Source organism: Vicugna pacos, chromosome 32 (genome assembly GCF_048564905.1).
Source record: "Vicugna pacos chromosome 32, VicPac4, whole genome shotgun sequence".
NCBI lineage: Eukaryota > Metazoa > Chordata > Mammalia > Artiodactyla > Camelidae > Vicugna > Vicugna pacos.
Window position 1 is genome coordinate 1,780,448 of NC_133018.1, and position 22,046 is coordinate 1,802,493.

The following is a 22,046-nucleotide window of genomic DNA, read 5'->3' on the forward strand; positions in this document are numbered from 1 at the left end:
TCCCTGAAGGGCAGAAGTGGCAATCCTCAGTGAGGGGGGTGTAGCTCAGTGGTAGAGGGCATGCTTGGCATGCACGAGGTCCTGAGTTCAATCCCCAGTGCCTGCATTAAGGTGAAAAGAAAATGGTCCCCTCCTTGCCTCAACTCTTGCACAGGTGCTCTGGGGACATCTGGGAGGGTGGGGCCAGCTGATCCCACAGCTCCTCTGACTGAGAACTCTCGCTGCCCTGAAGCCTTTGGAGGCTGCTGAGGTCTGTCCAGCTTAGACCTTCTGTGACCAGGATGTGGGTGAAGCCAACCTCGGGGCTCTTTAGCCAGCTCCGCCCTTCCTGACTTGGGGCCTCGCCTTGGCTGTCCCTGCCTGGCTCGCCTGGCAGTGCCCACTGTGTGCCTGCGAGGTGGGGAGGTGCCTGGAAGGCAGGTGCTGGGGGGGAGAGGATGGCCATAGTGTGGGGGTCCTGGGAGGGGTGCATGGTCAAGAGGGTGGACTTGAGATGCTGCCAAGGCCAGTGCACAGAAGGAAGCTGTGGGAAGCTGGACCAAGCCAGAGCCTGGAGGCCACCCTCGTGCTGATTTCCACTGGGCCTTGAGGGGTGTCCAGGGCACAGAATCAAGGCCCCTCTGGATCCTTAGAAGGCTCAGGGCACAGCCAAGCACTGGCCCTGTGATCAGAACCAAGACTGGGGCGCCAAACCTAAAATAAACATTTTATTCCATTCAAAACCACTGTCCCTGTATCTAAAATCACATTCATAACTTATAATCTAAATAAAAGTCAGTTAACATAAATAAGGAAAGGAGATCATTTCTGAAGAAATCAAACCCTGGGAAAGACAAAAAAGAAAAGATGAATTGTAAATAATTCTGATGTCTCCCCAGACCAAACAACCTGCCCAGGCTTCCCTCTGGGTGTGGAGCTCTTGCTTCCAAGCAGCCCCACCAGTCACAGGGGTGAGCATGGGTGTCCCTGGGGTTCGGGGGGAGAACCTCAAAGGCCCATGGCCCCCAGTGCCTGCTTCCTCTGTGGACTCACCTGGTAGCTTGTCCATCCTCAGCCTGTGGTGCCCCAGAATGCTGCCCCTCGCCCTCCCCAGCTGCCCCACCCTGCACCTGTCTTGGTGGCAGTAAGCACAGCGGGGCTGGCATCCTTACTGAGCAGGCTGCAGGGAGGGGTCTGCCTTGAATGCCAGCCATACTGCCTGAGAGCCCCTGCTGGCAGCCTTTGATTTGGGTCCCAAACTCACACCTCCGCCCCTGCCTGGCCCTCGCTAAGGCCCAGCACTTGTGGCCCAGGGGTGTCGGCCCTGTTTCAGATGGGGACATGGGCGCAGCCTGGTGGGTGTGCAGCCTGGTGAGGTTTCCCATCACCGACAGCCATGGCCCCCGGCCAGGGCTCAGGCAGATGGCAGGCAGGGCGTGGGCATCCACAGTGGGGGCCCGGGCTGAGAAGTGGTCAATATACAGAGCAGACCCCTGGCCCATTTCCCAAGGGTCTTCAAGGAAGAGGTGGCGTGTGGGGCACAGGGGAGAGCATCACAGTGACGGCCACATGTGGTCCAGGCAGGCCCGGTCAGAGCCCATATTCTCTAAGTCTCCACTGAGTGGCTGCCACCAGCTTTGTTTTTTCACAGGTCAAGCACATGAGAGCCCAGACAGACACCCCCCAGGAGCTCCTGCCCAGGGCCTGAGGCTGACCGAGGGCAGCCTTGTTCCTGGCAGCACCCAGAGCAGTGTGGTCAGGGAGGATATAGGCCGGCTCTTTCTGAAGGGGTCCCAGGAGCTTAATGAAATTAGTGCCCTTGGAACGCCCGACTGTAGTCCTGCCACCAGCCCAGGGACAGATGTCCTTGGGAACAAGGCGTTGGCCCCAGTCTCCTAAGGGGCCGCACTCTGGCTTCAAAGGCAAGTAGCAGCTGGCCTGTGTGGTGGGGCCCGAGGGACTGGCCGGCACCCGCCTCCCCCACCACTCACCTAGGACAGGAGGGAGACAAGCGCGTCCAGGAACTTGCTGCGGTCCTCAGCTTTCAGCTCAATCACTGGAGTAATAATGAAAGGAAAACAGACAGCGCGAGGGGGAGGCCCCCAGTCATCAAGAATCCAGACTGCAACAGCCCTCCTCCACATTCCAGGACGTGCTCAGCCCTGATGGCTGCAGCGTTCCGGAACATGAGGTCTTTCTAACCCTGGGAAACAGCTGGCCACCCTGTTGGAGCAGCTGGGGCTGCAGCTTGTGGGGGGGACCGGCAGTGGCAGTTAATGGAGGGGACCCAGGATGTGACACTGAGGATGCCACAGACCTGGCAGAGCTGGCCTCCCACCCTGCCAGTACAGAGCCTGCTCCAAAGTGGTTGTGGGAGGTCCTCAGGTCGAGGAGGGGAGGCCAGCCTTTTGTTCTGCTCTGGCCACTCTCAGCTTCAGTGCCCCATGCTGTGCAAGTGCAAACTGCCCCCACCTCTGGGACCATCAGGCTCAGACATGTGGCCCCTCATCAGACCGGCCTGGTCCTGCATCCTTTGAGCTGTCTGTGCCTCAGGCCATGGGTCCTCTGTAGCCTGGTCCACCCACAGAGGAGGCATGGAAGAGGAAATCGGGGGGCTGCTGCTGGAGGGGAGCCCACCCACCCTGAGTGGCCTGGCAGGAAGATGCCAGCTCTAGACACCAGAGGCAGTGGGGATGTGGGCCGGGTCTCTGCAGTGACTAGTGTTCGTCAAGGAACCCGCTGGTGGTGGAAGGGAGGTCTTCTGAGAGGTGGGTGCTCTGGGCCCAAATTTGCTGTGTTGAAGGCCTGACTCCCGGCATCTCAGAAAGTGACTGTGCCTGGAGACGGGCTTTTAGAGAGGTGATCAGGTTAACTGAGGTCGTGGGGGGCCCTGATCCAGTCTGACTGGTGCCCTTACAGGGAGAGAGCCGGACGCAGAGACAACCACATGGAACACATGGCTGTCTGCATGCCAAGGAAACAGGCCTCGGGAGGAGCCAGCCCCGCGACACCGTGCCCCATTTCCAGACTCCAGGATGGTGAGAAATGTATTTCTGCCGTTCAGACCCCCAGTCTGTGGTGCTTTGTTCCAGCAGCCTGAGCTTGCTAACACAGGGGCGAGGTACCAGACGTCTGTTTTACTTTAACACCCGTCAGCCGGGATAAAAAGCAAATATGGCCAAACTGAACCATGTGCCACACTGGCCTCTGGAGAAGCAGAGGGTGGCCTGCAGGCGCGGCCCCCCCACAGTGGGGCACAGTGGTGGCCAGCACAGTGCAGAGAGGTGCCCTGCTGTCCCTGCAGCCACAGAAGGGCAGGCTACTCTGATGGGCGAGGCTGGGCCTGGGAGGCCCTCGTGGCCAGTCCCCCAGGCTCCTTGGTGAAGTGGTTTCAGGGGCTGGATTGTAAGGCCAGAGCTCCCTGGGCTGCCTGCAGCGGCCAGGCCTGGGCTGGTTTGGGGAGGACACAAGGGTGGCAGCAGGGCACCAAGGTGATGCCAACCTTCCTGGCTCCAAAGTCAGCGCTGACCCTGAGGGGCCCAGTGCAGCACACTCTACCTGAGAGGTCGAAATGGTTGTGCAGCGTCCGGGAGTTCGTGCCTTCCGCCGCCTTCTCAAACGCCCGACCAAAAAAGCTGGGGACACAAAGAGGCACGTTGGGGGCTGTCCCTGCAGCGGACCCTCCCTGCCCAGGATTCACCAGACTCGGTCCAGACTCCTCACCCCCACCCTGACAGCCGCCACCTCTCACCACAGTTCCCACCCCAACGTCCACCTGAGCTCATCTTGGTGCACAGGCTGAGTGTCCCCTGTGCACCCCCAATTCACGCCCACATCCCGAATGCAGCCTCCCATGGCCGGCACTGTGCTGACAAAGAGCAGAGGCTCAATGGGAGCTGTGTGGGGATGCAGGTCTCAGACACACAGATGGGGGGCCTGGGGACCCAGAGGGGCCTGCAGGGTGGTGGGGCAGGAGCACGGGGGACACGGCCCACCGTGGGGCTGATGGCCCCTCGGGGGAGGGCTGGCAGGGGAGGGGAAGCGTTGTAGGGAAGGGGCCCTAGGGTCCGTCATGGAGGTCGGAGGATGGACCTGGGCTTCCAGCCTCCACGGCAGCTTTCACGGGACCATGCAGTGACCAGGGCTATCCGCGGACCAGCACAGCCTCACATAGACCGACAGCCTGAGTGAGGACACAGGCGACCATGGTGCTGCCTTGGGGACCTGGCCCAGGAGCCCCTGGCCAGCTCCCACCCAGTGACCGTGAATCCGAGACCCACTGCAGAGCTTTGGTAGGGCGCCTGGCAGCATGGAGGCCCTTGTCCTGAAAGTCTACTGTCTCTCCACTTGCGGCCTCTACAGACACGGGAGGTCAAAGCTCACAGCAGCTGAGCGGGGACCAATCTGACCCAGGACCACATCCTCCATGGAGAGGCCGACAGGTGCCCCCTGGGGAGACTGAGGGGCATGGGAACTGGGCGTCGTCATCTGGGATGTGCTGGGAACCCGCCAGGGAGCCCAGCCGACCTGCCCTCATCGGGGAGCCCATGCCCCAGTTTCTGTCCTGTGTCTTCAGAACGAGACCCAGATGACTGGCTGCCTGGACCTGAGACACGGCCTGAAGGGTACCAGGCAGGGTCATTCACGCCCCAACCACCCAGCCGTCCCCCTGGGCTCCCCTGCCTGCTGCACCTTCCCACCCCTGACCCTGCTCAGCGCGCAGGAGGCTGCCCCAACCTGCAGCCACGAATGTGCACCCCCAGTGCCCTGCCTGGTGCTGGGAGCCAATGTCCTCCACTAGGAGGGCCCTGGCCCCCAGGACTCACTTCTTCCTGTCCGAGCCATCGGTCTCTGGGGGGATGCCCACCACAGTCACGGTGCCCTGCTCCGCGCACAGGGGCGCGGCCATCACCAGGGGCAGCAGCTTGCAGCGCCGATTCTTTGTCTGTGGAGGGAAGGCACCTCTTGGTCACAACCTGCAGGGCCAACCCACTGCCCAGTGCCCAGGAGCCCCAGACCCTAGCTCCCCCAGAGCCTCCAGGGGCTTCCTCTCCCCAGACATGCTCGAGCCCCCAAACAGCTGCCCTCAGGCCATGGCGCCCTGTCCCCAGCCTCCTGTGTACCGGCCTGGCCCCACTGCCCCCGGTTCTCCCCTCCCCCACCTCCTTTAGGTCCTGGTGCCATTGTCACCTCCTCCAGGAGGCCCTCACCAGCCCATCCCTCCCTCAGCCTGCTCCAACTCAGCTGGCCACCATCTCTCCCTAAACTGTCTCAGCTAAACACTAGCCCCGGCCCCACGTGCTCTGTGAGTGCCCTGGACTGAGAGGACAGCACAAGAGCTGGTGGGCAGCAGAGGGTTCAGGGCTCAGCTGGAGACACAGCTCAAAAAGAGGGAGGCATCTGCCTGGATCCCACGGCTGGTCAATGGCCCCAGGACCCTAAGGCAGGCTTCTGGCACCTGCTCCACCATCCCACCCTGCTCCTCACCGAGCACACGAAGGACTTGAGCAGGTGTCTGCTGAGCAGGCTCAGGGACGCTGGCTTGGAGAAGAGCAAGACATCCGGGGTGCCCTGCAGGGGAGGGGTGGACGGTTAGGGGCTGCGGGCAGGCTTGGCCGGGGGCCGGGTGCCCACACACATGCGGGAGCTAGCTGACCTCCGTGAGGGCGCAGTAGAGGAAGGGCCCCTGGGAGATGACGAGGTTGGTGCAGAGGCAGCTGGCAATGGTCTGCTGTGTGGCCTGCAGCTGCCGCTTGGCGAGTTCCAAGCCGCGGTACAGCTTGTCCAGGTTACTCCTGTAAGACAGCAGACCAGCTGCGGCACAGTGTCTCGGGCGGAACATCTGGGTCCCGGGGCAGGAGGGGTGTGCCCTCTGCTCTGGCCCCAGTTCCCTTCCACGTGGAAGGAAGGAATAAAAACTGAAAAAGCCCACAGTGACGGACAAGACAGGCGGGCAGGGGACTGGCATCAGAAGGCTGGAGACCGAGAGCCAGTAGAGGTGTCCCCTGGAACGTGCCCACAGGGCTAACAGGAGAGGCTCGGGGGCACCAGGGACCCTACCTCCACAGATGAACTTTTACCCTCCCCCACACGAGGGAGGGTTCCCCTCTTAACACCTCAACATGAGCCCTATGTAGAGAAGTGAGGTCTTCGAGCAAAGCCTCTACGCCCAGCAGTCAAGGTCCCGAAGTGTCACATCGGCTCCCCACCTGCCAAGATGAAGTGATGCCTTCTGGCCAGCAGGCTGTGCCCAGAGACCCAGGGCTCGCCAGGCTTCCACCACCCCCACCCTGAACGTGGAGGACCTCCAGACCTCGAGAAATGCCTGTGGCCTGAAAAAATGGCCCGAGAGGAAGCAGAGATAATTTGGAGACCAAAAAGAGGCTTAAAATGAAGTGTAATTAGTATCTTCAGAGCAGGATGCTGTGAAAAAGGAACAAGCAGAAGGCAAAGATCCCAAGACACCTGGGCTGGACCTAGCCGGGGCACACTCTGGGCCAGCAGTCGCGGTGCCAGTGGCCAGAGGCAGGAGGCAGGCTGAGCTAGCCACAGGGCCGGGCTGGAGCCAGAGGACAGAGCCCCAGGCTCTGCTGGACCACAGGGGCTCAGGGAATGCTTGCTGGAGGAGTGCTGGGGAAAGCCGGATGTGATAAAGGAGGCAATTAAGAACACCAGGAAAAACAGAGCTGCACCAGAAAGGAAGGTGGTCACTGCACATTAGTGACTCTGCAACACCATCAGCACAACGAACCGATGCTCTTTATTGGTCTTCATCTTTTAGACTCAACCTAGACCAAAGATGAGCTGACTCTCACCCTGTTCTCTGCCCCACGACTCAGTGTCAACCTGGAGCAGGTAGAAGCGTCTTTATATACTAGCAGGCATGGGGCAGGAGAGAAGCAGGGATGCTAGCACCCGGCCCTTACAACCTCGGGAGATGAGAGACGCTGGTGAAAAAACAAGACATATGTAAAGGAGCTAAAAACAGTGGCACAGCTGTAGCGACGGGGGGATGGAGCCCAGAAGAGGGAGAAATGCCCTTCTGTCACAGCAGGGAGCTGCAGGAAATGGCTGAGATGGGTCCATCAGCTCTGCGAGGAGGGCGGCAGTAGTCAGCCAGATAGTTTTTTGATTTCCCCTTGTTTCTAGGTGAAAACAGAGCAGCTGCATGACAAAACCAAAGACCTAGGACTCCACTTACAACACAAGGAAACAAGGAACATTGAAGACTCCAAAATACAAGCAGGTGGGAAGAGACCCCAAGTGGCTACAGGACTTGCACTGCCAGTGTCAGTGAGGGAGGGAGCAGAGAGGCAGAGACCTAAGAAGGCTTGGAAACTCCAGGCAACTGGGGACAGTGGCCAAGACCGAGAGGAGTTCTGCCCCACCCAAGAGCCCCTGAGTGCGAAGGGCGTGACCAAGACCAGGGAGCTGGAGCCGGCTGGCCCCGGGGAGTGCCCCCTGACCCCCCACAGCTCCTGTCCACTCTGGGACCCTCACCAAGGAGAGACTGCTGAGAGTGAAATCAAAACTGTGCAAGACAAGGACAGTTCAGGAGAGGAAGGCGGAGGTGCTGATAAAACAGGCTGGGACTCTCGTGGAGGCTCTACCCAGGCGGTTGGCAGGAAGTTGGAGTAAAAGGCAGTTAGGTTGGAAAGGGAGACGTAAAACCATCTCCATTTGCAGGCGACAGGATCCTGTGTATAGAAAAGCCTAAGGAATCCAGTAAAAAAATATTAGAACTGAAAAACAAGTTCTGCAAGGCTGCAGAGCAAGGTCAATATACAGAAAATCAGCTGTGTTTCTATCTGGTCTCACTGAGCAAACCACAAGTGAAATAACACACCCATTTACAATGGCGTCAAAAAGGATAAATGATTTAGGAATAAATCTAAGAAAAGAAGTGCAAAGTTTATTCTCTACAAACTACAAAGCACTGTTGAAAGAAATTAAAAGAGGGTCTAAGCAAATAGAAAAACATCCCCTGATCATGGATGAGGAGACTTAGTATCATCAAGACAGCAGTGCTCCCCAAGTGAATCTATAGATCCAGTGCAGTCTGACTTCTTTGCAGAAACTGACCAGCTGACCCTAACATTCACATGGAAATTCAAGGAACCCATACTAGGCCAAACCTGCTATAGAACCTGCCATAGCAGTCACAACAGGGTGGTCCTGGCACAAGACTAGCATATGGGTCAATGGGAGAGAAGGGAGGATCCAGAAACAAATTCCTACACTTACAGTCACCTGATTTTCAACACGGAGCCAAATGACTGTAATGGGGGAAAGAAGTCTTTCCGACACATGACGCCAGAACAGTTGGGTGCCCATAGGCAAAAGAAGTAAGCCGGATCCCTTCCTTACGAAACACAAAAACTGATCTCAAGTGAATCAGACACCTAACGTGAAGGGTAAAAGGATCAAGTTTTCACAGAGAACATACGTGTACATCTTCGTGACCTTGGATCAGACAATGGTTTCCTAGACATGACACCAAAAGCCCAAGACACAAAAGAAAATAGATAATCCGAACATCACGAAAATGATTATGAAAACCTTTTGTGCTTCAAAGAACATCATCAAAAAAGTAAAAAAACAGCCCACGGGATGGGAGAAGATATTAGCACACTGTGTATCTGTTGAGAGGCTTGTACTTAGAATATAAAACAATTCTTACAACTCAACAGTAAAAGGACAGTGCTGAGGCCTCACTCTGGAAACCACCTGGCAGTTCCACACAAGGTGAAACGCCCAGTCACCCTGTGACCCAGCAGCTCCAACCCCAGGTGTATGCCCAAGAAAAGTGAAAACACGTGTCCACTCAAAACTTCCACGTGTGTGTTCACGGCAGCATTTTTCATCATAATCAGGTGGAAACTACCCAGATGTCCACCAGTGATGAACAGATAAACAGACTGTGGTCTATCTCTACGGTAGATTATCATTTAGAATAAAAGGAAGGAAATTCTGACACTTGCTACAACACGGATGAGCCTTGGAAACATTATTCTAAGAGAAAGAGGCCAGGCCACAAAGGAACACTTAGTGTCTGACTCCAGGGATAGGAAGAGTCCAGGACAGCAAACGTCTGAAGACAGGATGTGGATTACTGGCTGCTGGGGGTTGGGGAGAGGGCAGAGTGGGAGGCGATGGCTCAAGGGAGCAGGGTTTCTTTCTGGGGCAATGAAAATTTCTAAAATTAGACATGGTGATCTTCGCACAACGTTGTGACTATCCTAAATGCCACTGAATCATATGGTGTGTGAATTACAGCTCAGGAAAGCTGTTTAAAAAGTGTGCTCGGGAACAGAGCAGGAAATGCCGGGCAGCCAGCCCCTTCATTGTTCACACTGCACAGAAGCAACAGCTGGAAAACTGGTGTGAACTGTGCCTTCTCCAAAAACGTCAGAAGAAAACACAAGAAAACAAGCCACAGACAAGACCAAGGTCAAATCCTCTCAAAGCCACTGTCAGGAGAATGAGGATACGGAGGATGGCATCCCCCTGACAACAAAGGCTAACCAGCGATACACCCCCCGAGATCAAACCTGCAATGATCTATTGCAGAACAAGCTAAAAGACACTGAAAAAACACCATGAGGCATCTCAGGAAGTGAGATAAGGAAAAAGTAGAAAGAGAAATGATTGAGAAATGAAACGTAACCTGGAAGGTGTGAATAAACACAGCAGTGATGACTGAAGAGGTGGAAGAGGTGAGGGGAGAAACTTCTGAAAATCAGAAGCAAAGAAGAGAAGGAAAGGATCCGAGAGAAAGGGACACACACTGAAGACGGGCAGCCAGCTTGGGCGGACAGGGATGCCCATTCCTGAGGGTGTAAGCAGCCCACTCCGGGGTTGGGTGGGGAGGCCGCACCCACCACTCAACCACGCCCACCACCTCAGCCGTGCCCACTACCTGGAGAGACTGTCCAGGGCCTGGATGAAGTGGCCCATCCCGGAGTCGTCCTTCTCGGGGCTCTCCATCAGTGACAAGGTGGCAAAGACAACGTCACTGGCCAGGAACTTATGCTTGAAGCCAAAGTGGATGCTGAACGTCTGGACGCGCATGTCCTTCATGCTGCAACGGGGCAGAGGTGAGATGTGGCTGGCCTTCTGCGTGTGCGGGTGTGTCCTTAGCCAGGGTGAGCTCTCACACACGCCAGGCCCCGGCTAACACGCACAGCATGGCCGTTCTGCCCAGAGAACAGAGGGGTTGGGCCCGACACACCAGCCCTGCAATCGCAGCACCGAGAGGCTGGTACAGAGCTGTCCACTCATCGCAGGGCAGGAACTAGCTGTGTGTGTGGAGGGGGGACGTGTGTGATCCTCCCCTGCCCCCCAGGGCGCCAGGAGCAGCCAGGCCCAGGTCCCTCCAATGGCGCTGGAGGGAGGCCCTGGTTGGAGAGAGCTCACGGAACCTGGCCCCAGTGGTCCTTTCCCAGGCCCAACACCTGTGTCCAGCGAGGGAAAGGCCAAATTGACCTCAAAGGTCTGCACCTCTGCCCCAGGATTTAAGGATTCTAGACTTTTGCTGGCAAGTCAGGAAGTCCTATTTTTAACACAAAAAGAACTCTAAACTTTGGGGAAGGCTTGTCAGGTCCCACTTATCTGGGTGTCCCTATTTTTTTTTGCATTGTTTTAGGAATGGGGTTAAAGCTGAAGCCTGAACGAAGCTCAGACTAGAAAGCTGTGTTTACCCAAATTTATTGGCAGACTCTTCAATCATCTCCAGCAAATTCTCCTTCAAGGAGATGTCCATGGACTGGAACTTCTGCTTCGCCTGTTTCAGAGGGAGACTGGGAAGGGGAAAACGCCAGTCATGCCAGCAACCTGGCTCCAAGGGGATATCTCGGGGTCACAACGGGACAGAAAGGACCTGCCAACGAGGGGCCCTGGCCCCCCTGCCCAGCCTGGCCTGCGGACTGGATTCCACGATCCAGTGAGGAACACAGAGTAAAGCAGGTGGCAGCTGGGTGTCCCAACCCTGTTGGTCACCAGGAGGGAGGGGCTCTGCCCTGGGACAGCGGGGCCAGGCGCTCACTCACCCCACGTCGGCGAGGAACTCCTGGAGCCGCTTCTGCCCATGCACGGACCAGAGCTTGAGCCTGGCCGCAGTGTAGCACGTGTTACACAGGCTGTCGTGGAGGGACCAATGCTGGTAGAGCGCCAGGCGGAGGCTGGGCCTGCGTCAAGGAGCTGCGGCTGCACAGGGACCAGCCCCACCCAACTGCCACCTGCATCACTGGTCAGCCCCGGTGACCTGGAGCTCTTCGACCTGAGTGTAACTTGACCCATGTGGACTGCACCCTCATCTGAGGGCCTCAGGTCATCCCACTGGCTCCTATGGGTTCCATGTCGCCAGGCCTCTGCCAGGACCCCACTTCTGGAACAAGTTCTTCAGGCTTGTGGGCCTCGGAACATGGCTGTAAGGATGTCCTGACCCCGTGGGCCTCTCCTCGCTCACACCAGGGTCTCCGCAGGACGCCAGGCTGGCCCTGCCTACACATTGCAGACATGCTGGTGCCCTGACATCAGGGGCAAGGCCTGTGGACAGACGTGGGCTCCATCCTCAACACTGCCCCTCCTGATGGCTGGGCCCCCGGGCCACCGTCCCCTTGCCCACTCCCTGGTCCCCCAGTGTGCTCTGGCCCCTTCCCTGAGCTCACCTCAGGGTCTTGGCACGGCCATAGCCTGGCCCAGGCAGCTCTCCCTCCCCCAAGTGTGGATGGGTTGCTCCTGAGATGTGGCCTTACCAGGCCTTTCCTCAGCCCTGTGACTCGACGGCCCCGGCTGCACCCTCACCACCATGTGTCCTCCATGTGTGCTCTCCAGTCACACCCACTCATCGTTCTCCCACCTGCTTTGGCCGGAGTGTGTGAAGCCACTAAACTGCCTGACTGCTTGGGCCCCGCATGCACTTGCCTGCCTGAGCCTAACCCCGAACACACCTTGATAAATGCAATGCTTCTGAACAGGACGAGCCACAGACGAGCCAGATGGGCCCACGCCCAGGACCCCGCTGTGCCCACTGGGTCCCCACTGCCAGCCTCTGGCCCCATCTGCCACCTGCACCTGGCAGGCCTGAGCTGCAAGGATACTCATACTCGAAGGAGATCCGCGTGCAGTCGACAGAGAGCGCATGCTCCTCGTCCTCGTGCCGGTGGCTGTGCCGGGATACGTGCCGCTGCAGGATGCCCACGTCGGTAACGTACTTCATCCTGGGGGGACAGCAGCACTTGAGCGTCCTCCCCTATGTGGGCTGCTCCCCCATAGGACTGAGACCCCTCTGCCACCTCTGTGGGGGTGTGAGCAGGTGGTGCTAGGAGGGCCACAGGCCCACCCGCCAGCCAGTCAGTGGACAGACCCCCGTCTAGGTCCACAAGCAGGATGGTGACAGCAAGGTGTCACCTGAGGGCTGCCCAGGCCAGGATGCTGCCATCCTTAACAGAGAAAGGAGCAAGCTGGGCCAGGCCTGGGAGACTGGGGACACTCCCAGGCCTGAGTCCGTGGGCCCCACTACAGGACTTAGGTGGGCCGGAGTGGGCAGGAACCAGGGCACAGGGGCCTCTGCAACTGCAGGAGCCAGTGCAAGAGGCAGCTGTGCCTGGGGACAGCACGGGGCCCCCGGGACAGCTTACAGCCCCACATGATGGCACCAGAGCACCAGTGACGAGGGGCACCAGCCCTGCCCCTCCCCACTCCAGCCTGTGCATCTTGGGGGCGGACAGGCAGGAGAACCAAAGCCTGCTCCCCGCCAGCCCTCTGTGCAACCCTGTCCAGCCTTCCCCCTACCTTTGAGCTCACATCTGCCCGCCAGGCTGGCCTCAGGGCCCTCAACCCTCTTCCTGGCCTAAGCCCACCATACACACAAGTGAACAGAGAGCGGGAAGCAGAGACCAGCCCCGCTTCACCTCTGGCTTCACCTGCTGGGCTCCCTGAAGGTGGACAAAGTGTCCACACAAGGCCACACACCACAGTCCTGACAAGGACCCAGGCCCAAGGCCAGCCCCTCCTCAAGGGGCCTCTACAGGGACACTCCACCCAGACCCCCTGCAAACTTGGCTGTGGCTGGGCCATGCACAGGCCGAGCACAGACAGCCTGGGGAGCGCGTCTTACTGGGTGATCTTGTCTTGCACCCACTGGTCTGTGAGTCCAACGATGGCCCACCTGGAAGGACAAGGGGGTGATGAGCAGTGACTGGCAGGGCAGGCGGCACTCACAGGCACGTCCTGCCTGCGAGGCCTGACCCCGACCCTCCCTCGGACTGGAGGTCTGGCCCTCGGGGTGGAGAGAGTATACGGCTCCCATCACAGCGTCACCACCATGGGGAGCTCTCAGTGCACAGGAGGGAAACTCCTAGGCTGAGGACGGCAGGCCCCACTCACCTGTGCCTGGGATTACCCGGCCACATGCCACCCTTGCCCACTCTGGGCGACAGGGCACCTCTGAGCCTCAGCGTGGCGGTGCCTGGCCCTGCCCCAGTCGTTTGGAGACCCTGATTCAGTATAGACTGTCCCAGTCCCCACCGTGGGTGCTCAGGGCAGGGGCCTTGCCAGACAGTCACCTCGAGGGGGAGAAAACCAGAACCCAGAGCAGAGGGCCAGACCCACACACCCCTCGCTCAGACTGCAGGTTCAGTACGCAAGTCTGCTGAGCTCATGGCCCTGGTGGGCAGGGCGCTCCCACTGGGAGCCCAGGTGGCGGGCTGACAGATACTCCTGCGCCGGACTCCACGACGTGCCAGGCCGCGGAGGTGCCTGGGGAGAGCTGCCTGTTCAAATGTCTTGCGCCTCATGTTACTGTCTTACTGGGCAGCAAGGCCGAGCGGTCGGCTGGGAAGGGGGTGCTGCACCCGGCCCCGCCCGCTGCCCACACGATGCTCCCTTGTCCCCCTGAAGTCTGTGCAGCCGAGGGCCTCACAGTTAGGAAGAAAACCAGGGCCCCCGCATGCTCCCAGTAAGGGGCTGCATCCAACGTTCCTGTGGGGACCCTGCCCTGGCTGTGGGAGGACAGAGCCACCCTGAGGAGGGAGCCCGTGTGGCTCTGCCTGACAGGGGCCACGTACCACAGCATGTCACTCAGGTCCTTGGACATCATCCACGCCAGGTCGAACATCACCATGGCTGACTGCGAGGGAGACAAGCCTGAGGCCAAGGCAACCGTGCTCACGGCAGGGCCAGGCCCAAACCCAGCCAAGCCTCTGTGGGTTGAGGGTCTGCCTGGCCAGGGCTCGGGTGGATTCCAGGTACACAGAGCGAGGACAGTCCCTCCAACGGCCTGACTATGTCCCCTGCTAACAGTGAGTACCTCCTGCCCTTTGTTGGGCAGCCAGGGAGGCGGGGCTGCAGCCCTGGGCTGGGGCTTTGGTGGTGCCTGAGGGGGCACCGAAGCTGGGAGCTTGGGGACCCTGTCATCTGCCCGACCCTACATGTTGAAGAGGGAGGGGGCCCCAGGACCCCCTGAGGAGGGTCTTTCCAACAAGGCTATCTGCAGATGGAAGCATCCAGCCCGTGGGAGCAGAGTGTCTGAGTTCTGGTGGGAAACGAGGGGCCTGAGCATCTGACCAAAGACCCTGAAGTCCTGTTTGCTATGAGATGCTGGGCTTCCTGCAGTGTCTCCAAGGAAACCTATTTCCGAAGGGCTTCCAGTATCTGCGGGAGCTGAGTATCCGTTCCGCCCGCACTCCCACCCCATCTGCGGCCTGTTTCCCAGAGCAGAGCAGGGGGGCAGTGGGACAACCCCACAAAGAGGCCGCGACAATAGAAGCGGCTCTGGATGTGTGTTCTTGGGGTCCAAGGCCCTGGGGCCAACTCTAAGACTGAACACAGGACGTTTGACTGGAAACTTATTTTCTAGGGCTCCTTAAGGCCCTGAGCTCTGCTCAGAGACACCGGAGTCAATACGCTAGGTTTTGTGTAAGAAATTCTTCTGGTGACACATACATGCTGACAAGCCTTTATTTTTCTAGAGTTCCATCTTCTAGCAAGACTAACACTTGTGCTGTATTTTGGGTGATGAACAGAAGTAAGAGCAGCTATTCCCAGAGCACCTCTGGGTGGGGGTGGAGGGCCATGCCGACACCTGCCTGTGCAACGAGGGCTGCTGTCTTCCTCCCTCAAGGAGGACAGGCTCAGAGAGGCTGCACCACGGCCCAAGGCCACACAGCGGAAGCTGTGGGCTTGGATTCAAACCGGACCTTGGGGCTCTACACCGCCGCTCGCTGCCCCTCACGTTTTAGGACACTGACCCCTAGAGCCTGCGTGCGGCAGTGAACCCCGCCTGCACTTACCGACGTCCCGTGATACTCGTACTGCTCGTAGTCAAAGAGGATGTCCCTTCTGCAAGACACAAAACGCGGGTCTCCACAGGAAGAACAGAACAGGAAGACAGCTGGGAAAACGCTGAAACCTGCCAGTGCTCAAAGCCACGCACACAGGTCGTTTGTCTCCACTTACTGACTCCCAGAGAGCGTATGTACTCGTAGTGAACTGGGCACAAAAGCCAGTCTGGCTATGATAGATGCAGACCAGCAGGATCCCAGCGCTGGGGAATTACCCCAAGATAGCGATTCAAAGGGGCCAGCAGGACAAGACCTGCTCTGTGTGTCACTGCAGCGCACTGGCAGCGGCCCCCAGGTTACAAAGGAGGGGATGGGCCAGTCGAGTACTGTGCAGTTTACAAAGGCTGTTGGGGTCTATAGGTCTGAAGTGGAAAAATGCAAAACTAGGTATGATGATGTAAAATGTGCACAAGTACGGAAGGTCAATCCAAAGCCAGCATGTCTTCCTCTTAGTGAAAACAGATTCAGTTCACTTTTCTTTCCTTACACTTCCCCAGATGGTTTCGTACTGTCCTTCTAAGAGGCAATGGCCAGGGGCACGCCCTCAGCTGGAACAGCAGGACAGGGCTGGAAGCTCGGACACCCTGGATTCAGCAAGGACTTCTCAGCTTGAGGGCAGCACTGCCTGTTCCCCCAAGCTAAAACCTCTCTAAAAATTTCATCTTAAAGCACTTGTTTTAAAATTTGCAATATGAAGAAGAATTGTAGATAACTTAGTTTCCTTTTCGTAATTTTGTTTTCCTAGGAAAAGTTGTACACAATTGGCATCTATTGAATTTGTAAGGACTTATAAATAAAAGTAGCTAAGTTTAGAAAACTGTAAAAACAAAGAAACAGGACTGTCACCCCTGACAGATGGACCTGGGGGACCAGAGGGGGATGTGAAGGGGCCTCTTCCCAGTGCTGGGGAGGTGGGGGCACGTGCTCAATCCTGGAGGCATTGGCCCAGAGGCTCTAAACTGAAGGCGTTTACGGGGGGACAATGCAGGCAGCCCCCAGGAAAACCAGTGCCGGCGACCCACAGTCCCACAGGGCGGGCGGGCTTTGCACAGGGGTCCTCTGGGTGCATTCACTCACCTCCGTGCCTCCCACTCTCTCCGCTGCCTCCTCCTCAGGGTTCGCTCCACTATTTCCTGAAGCAGAACAAAGAGAAGGAAAGGTTGAGCCAAGGAGCTAGGAATTCGTCCCAAGGCCTGAGAAGGCTGGGACATAGGGGGAGCCGTGGGGTCATCCCTGCTCTGGGGAAGAGGGGGCGGAGAGTCCCTGGCGACCGCCCAGCCACATGCGACACACGCAGAGCCCACAGCTGCCTCCTCGTGCTGCTCTCCCACCAGCTTAGTGAGAGCTTGTCCCTGACACCCTAGCCCCCGCTGTTTCCAGCAACGATTTTAACTTTACAGGCACAACCTCATTCCGTGTCTCCAGCAAAGGCATGAGGTGGGGCGGCAGCTTTAAAAGTCTCTAGTCCCAAGAATTTTGCTTCTGGAAGGATGGCATAGATGTATTTTTCCCTATTCATCCACTAAATGTACTTAGAAATCCTGATATCACATAGTTAAAAAAAAAAAAGACTCTGAAAGGTGGATAGGAAGGCTGACCAGCCAGGGCCCTGGGACCAGAGGACGGTTTCAGACATCCCAGACTTGGAGCTGAAGAAGCAGGAAACATCAGCCGGCTCAGATTAAAAATCTCCAACAAAAGCCTGAGAACGAGGAAGGAACAGCCTCGAAAGAAAAAACCAGAGGACGACAGCGTGGGTCCAGGCACCACCACAAATCCCAGGCTCCCCCGCACGAACACCTCCCCCTGAAAGCCTCCCCACACCCCCAAGTGGAGTCAGAGGAGGCCAGGCAGGGAGCCTGACGGTCCCTGCACACTCTTCACAGGGAGAAACCATGTCACTCCTAGACTGCTGGTCAGATGTAAGACAGCACGGCCACTCTAGAAAAATTGGGCAGCCTCTTAAAAACTGAACATGTAACCACCACACAACCCCAGTGAATGCACTCCTGTTTGTTTACCCCAGAGAAATGAAGACTCAGAGAAATGAAGACTCAAAGAAATAAAGACTTGTGTTCACACTCGAATCTGTACATGAATGTTTACAGCAGCTCTATTTGTAACAGCCAGAAACTGGAGATGGCCCAGGTGCCCAGCAGCGAGCAAACGGCTAAACAAACAGGTCTGTCCGTACCATGGACATGCTCGGTAATGAAAGGGAACCAACTCAATACACCCAAAGCCTGGACAAACCTCCAGGAATCATGCTGAGGGAAAGAAGCTAATTCCCAGAGGGCATATACTATATGACTGCATTTATAGAATTCTGGAAACGACAACATTGTAGAAATTGCGAAGAGATTAGTGGTTGCTGTGGCCAAGGAGGGGCGGGTGCAGGAGGGAGATGGGCGTGGCTGTAAACGGCCCCAGGAAGGATCCCTGTGTGACGGAAGATGTCCTGTATCTGGGCTGTTTCAACAGCAGGACCTGGTTGTGGTATGTGCCATCGGTTTGCAAATGTCACCACTGGGGAAACTGGGCAAAGAATATGGTAACTTCAACTCATTTCTTACATCTACAGGTGAACCTATCACGATCTCAAAATCAAAAGTTTGATTAAAAAAAGCAAGCCATGGTCCTGGCGAGGGAACTTCTTGAGGGTGATAGAACTGTCCTCTGTTATCACGTGGCTGGGGTCACATGACTTTACACATTTGTCAAATCCCATTGAACTGTACACCTGGTGAGTTTCATTGCGTAGAAGTTAGACTTCAGTAAAGTTGAGTAACAAAACCCTCAAGAATTCTTTGACCCTCCCACAGGGCACAATGGAATCTTTTTCCCTCCCCTTGTAGCTGTGGAACACTGTGGGACCCCACAGCTGGCCGGGAGGGTGACTCCATGGCTGTGCTGTTGGCTGGAATGTTGGTGCTGGGAGATGAGCTGCCACATCGTGAGGAGGCTACGTGTGGTGGAGGTCTCCGCAATCCTGGCCTGGTGCCACCCCAGCAGCCCAGGTGCCCGATACCCGAGCCAGCGGGCTTCCCCAGAATTCCAGTCCCAGCAAGACACGGTCCCAGCTGGGCTCTGCCTAAATTCCTGACCCATGGAATCCGTGAGCATAAGAAAACCATCTTTTCACCCTGTACGTTTTCAGGTCATTTGTTAAACATCAGTAGTAACTGCAACAGTCAAGTATTGTTACTATCTCCATTTTGTAGAGGCACAGAGAGGGTAAGTCACTTGCCTAAAGTCACACAGCTAGTAATGGCAGGTCCAAAATGTGAGCCCAGGCTACCTGAGCCAGGTTAGTGCAGGTCCCGTAGATTAAGTGTAATTATGGTTATTTTACAGAACAATCTTATCTTTGCAGGGCCCAGCTTTAAATTTCCACCTGGAAAAGACAGACAGACACTTTTCCTGCTCCTGTGTCTCCTTCTCTGTTGTCTTTATAGCAAAATTCTCTGAAAAGGTTATTTATGTCCTACTGTCACAGAGCAATTCCAGAGGGGCCTGGGGAAGGGAAGGGGACGCTTATGCTACGTACTGTTTCTTTCTTTTTCTTTTTTCTATTTTACTGTTTCTTCACTTGGCTTTAAAAAGTGTTTCCTACCTAGGTGAAGAGTTGAGCTGTCCTAAGTTTCATTTCACCTGCCAGGATTCTACGGCACAGGCAAGGATGCCGCGGCTTAGAGAACTCCAGGAACCCACCTGAGGCCACACAGCCCAGGAAGGCAATACCCATAGCCAGCACACACACCCGCTACCTCCCAGCTCTGCCTAGGCCATGGGCTTACCTCTGACCTTGGGCCTGACAAGTTCCTCCAGACCATGGTGAGGGCCCAAACCCACCTCCTCTAACCGTGTGCGCTTCCCAGAAGGCTCCGAGCCCTGGTCGCGTTCATCTCCCGAATGTTCCTCCTCCTCCTCCTCCTCGTCCCTGAAGATGTCGTCATAGGCGGGAACTTCAAGATCATCATCTTGTTTAATGAGCAGCTTGATCTAAGAGTCAAAGAAAAAAGCATCGAGTCACTCCTCGCTCCTTGACGGGAAACCGTCCATCGCCTTTTCCTCCTGCAGTCTCATTCCCCGATTGGCCTAGTACAACAGCCACCATCTGAGGAGAATTTCCTTGTCTTCATTTCCACCCCGTGAGGCGCTGGAATTTGCAGACTACTTGGTACACAGAAATCACGAAAATGGGGAAACGATCTACGGTCATTAAGTCTGGAAAAAGCTCCCTCTGGGGCCACACATGCATCCAACAAAATAAGCACCGTGCAGCTCAGCCTCTGACGGGGACCCCCAAGTGAGAACGGCTCTGTTGCTGAGGGACTGAGGTTTCGGGGATGAGCTTTCACACAGGTGGGAGGAGTTCAATTCAGAGAAGGGCCAGGCACTGGGCCTGCTGCTCAGGGGCTTGAAGAGCAAATCCCCCGAGCCATCCCCAGCCCACGGCGGCCTCTCACACTACCATCCACTGGTCCTCACGCCACCCTGGGCAGGCAGGGCAGACGCCTCTGAGGCACCCTGATATTCAACGGGTCTGCACTGGCCTGAGCTCAGGGCGCGGCTCAGTGCCAGGTTCTGGTCCCTACACCTCCCGAGTCAAGCAACTCCACAAATGCACTCGGGCACTGCCAGGGTCAGGTGCGTGTTTCTCATCAGAGAGAGACGAGCCCAGGTTCCTGTCCTTAGGCCACTCGGGCTCCTCCAGGGGAGGTGAACACGGGCCTCGCCAGGAACACTGAGTGCCAGTTGTCCGTGGAATAAAAAGGAAGAGATAGATGGATGGGAGGGCTCAGGGAAGGTGGGGCCCGAAGACCTGGTCACCTGGTTGTCGTTGTACACATTCACCACATTGACTGGCCTGTGAGTGTCACACACGAAAAACACGGCGTCTTCATCAGGTTGAAGGATATCCAACAGGTCCACGTTGGCCCCACAGTTAATGAGGATAAAATAACGGAACTGAAGAGAGAAGGGAGAGGCCATAAGGAAGTGGATGGCGGAGGCCTCTGTCCTCCTGCTCAGACATCCAGCTGACACATGGCGAGGCGTTCTGAACACGGCCAGGGCCGCCTGGGCTAAGTGCTTTAACAACTCCACGCACAACTTCATTTCCACGATTACCTCGGAAGGGAGGCCCTGGGCTGCCCCTGCTGCAGCAAGGAGCAGGCAGAGCTCAGTGGCCCACGTCTTACATGCAGGTTCAAGAAGCCAGTATGAAAAAAAAAAAAAAAGCCAGTATGGGGGGACCAAGAGCTCATACGCACGACTGGGCCTGTCCCTGTCTGTCCTTCCCATGGGGAGCACTGCCTCTCTGTACCAAAAACAACCCACTAAATTCCAAGCACTTTACAATGAAAGAAATGTGTCTGCAACGCAAATTCAGAGTGAGAGGCTGTCCATATTCACTGCCTCCATTTTGTTGTGAATTTTGTCTCCACACTTTGAAGGTGAGCCACCTGGACATACAGCTCATTTTTCTCTTCTGTATGGCCTAATAAAGTTGGTAGTTAAATATACATACAACCTATTGTAGAAGTAGAAAATGCTAAGTGTTAGGAAATTGCAGTTGAGTACGAAAAGCCTAATTAATCTCAGATACATCTCTCGTACCTGTTCCTTATGCTCAAGAAATGCAGTTTCAAGTTCTTGCCACCCAGAAACTGGAACCAGCGTATACTGCACGTGGTCACACTGGAACAGGGCCTGGAGAGAGATTATTTTCAAAGCCTATCTTATTTAGGAAGTCTGCAGTCTACCTTGAAACGCACTTTAAAAAAAATGAGCTGAGAGACAGACAATGCGTGATAAAGTAAGGTTTGTAAACCGCTGACGTCGGATGGCAGGTGATGGGGCCACGAAAGTTCGCTGTACCACTCTGCCAGCTATAAGGAAATCACTAAAGGAAAACTCTGTTGAAAGCCGATCATAATTCTCGATCTTCTGAGAAGTAGCTCCTCATCAAGGCCGTGACCAAATCTCACGTAAACCTTGCACTGGATTAAACATTGCACCGAACCCGGGGACCCTCCCTAACAGGCTGAGGAATCCTGTATCTGCAGAATTGCTCAGGACACCGCTACGCTCTCGGTGGTCGGGTTCTCGTCTCAAATCCTACACGGCAGAAGCCACGACGGGCCTGCTGGTCTCCCCAGTGCAGGTTTGCCTAGCTTCTTGCAGAAACAGTACTTCTCTCCCTGCCTTTTGCCGATTCTTCGCTAACCCACCCAATACCGTCGCCCCAAGGAGGCAACCTCTCGGAGGCCCCCGCCCCCGGCTGCCCTCTCGGCGGGGCGGGTCCTTACCCGCCTCCCCTCCCGGCACGCAGGCCTCACCTGAAGGATCTTGCAAGCGCACAGGGCGTCCACGTCCGAGGCCACGAAGAAAAGGACCCTCTGTCGGGGGAAGAGCGGGCTTGCTGAGCGCGGCCACCCGCACCGGGCCCCTCCCGCCCCCACGGCCGCGCCCCTTCGCTTCCCCCGATAAAATCTCGGAGCCCGAGAAAGGGGTCACCTGGTTCTGGACCACCTCGTAGAACTCCTTGCGGAAGTCGAACACGAACATGGCCACGGCGGCGGGACACCCCCAGCTCGCGCGGAAACCCTGAGAGCCCGGCGGCGGTCAAGACTCCCGCCAAGCTAGGGATCTCCCGATTGGCCCAGCGGTCAACCAACCGCGACTCAGTGCCTGCTTTCTGATTGGGCTACGCTGGGG

At 56.6% G+C, this 22,046-nt stretch overlaps 1 protein-coding gene and 1 long non-coding RNA gene across 4 annotated transcripts in view; one reads left to right on the forward strand and one right to left on the reverse strand.

Annotated features, from left to right (window-relative positions):
- LOC140691011 (uncharacterized) overlaps positions 1–12,068 on the forward strand; it is a 33,018-nt gene extending 20,950 nt beyond the window's left edge. The window contains exons 2-3 of one of the 2 annotated variants that reach the window (XR_012066460.1): positions 2,899–3,017; positions 11,958–12,068. This is a non-coding gene — a long non-coding RNA (uncharacterized lncRNA). Of the gene's footprint in view, positions 1–2,898; positions 3,018–10,624; positions 10,735–11,957 lie in introns of those variants that run through there. The other variant, XR_012066459.1, reaches the window with a different exon arrangement.
- Positions 695–21,985, reverse strand: CDC45 (cell division cycle 45). Of its 2 annotated transcripts, XM_006219015.4 has the most exons (19): positions 21,846–21,985; positions 21,668–21,727; positions 20,946–21,038; positions 20,157–20,294; positions 19,176–19,325; positions 16,401–16,456; positions 15,273–15,321; positions 14,049–14,110; positions 13,100–13,150; positions 12,081–12,200; positions 11,028–11,159; positions 10,680–10,778; positions 9,899–10,060; positions 5,636–5,774; positions 5,467–5,550; positions 4,806–4,924; positions 3,538–3,614; positions 1,971–2,035; positions 695–823 (listed from the first exon to the last, which is right to left on the reverse strand). In XM_006219015.4, the coding sequence occupies exons 1-18, from the start codon at positions 21,894–21,896 to the stop codon at positions 1,971–1,973; spliced, it is 1,707 nt and encodes a 568-aa protein (XP_006219077.1). In that variant the 5' UTR covers positions 21,897–21,985; the 3' UTR covers positions 695–823. The 2 variants fall into 2 exon arrangements, with proteins under 2 accessions (XP_006219077.1, XP_072809718.1); XM_072953617.1 differs by lacking the exons at positions 695–823; positions 1,971–2,035; positions 3,538–3,614 and adding an exon at positions 4,023–4,162.
- Positions 21,986–22,046: the final 61 nt, after the last annotated feature.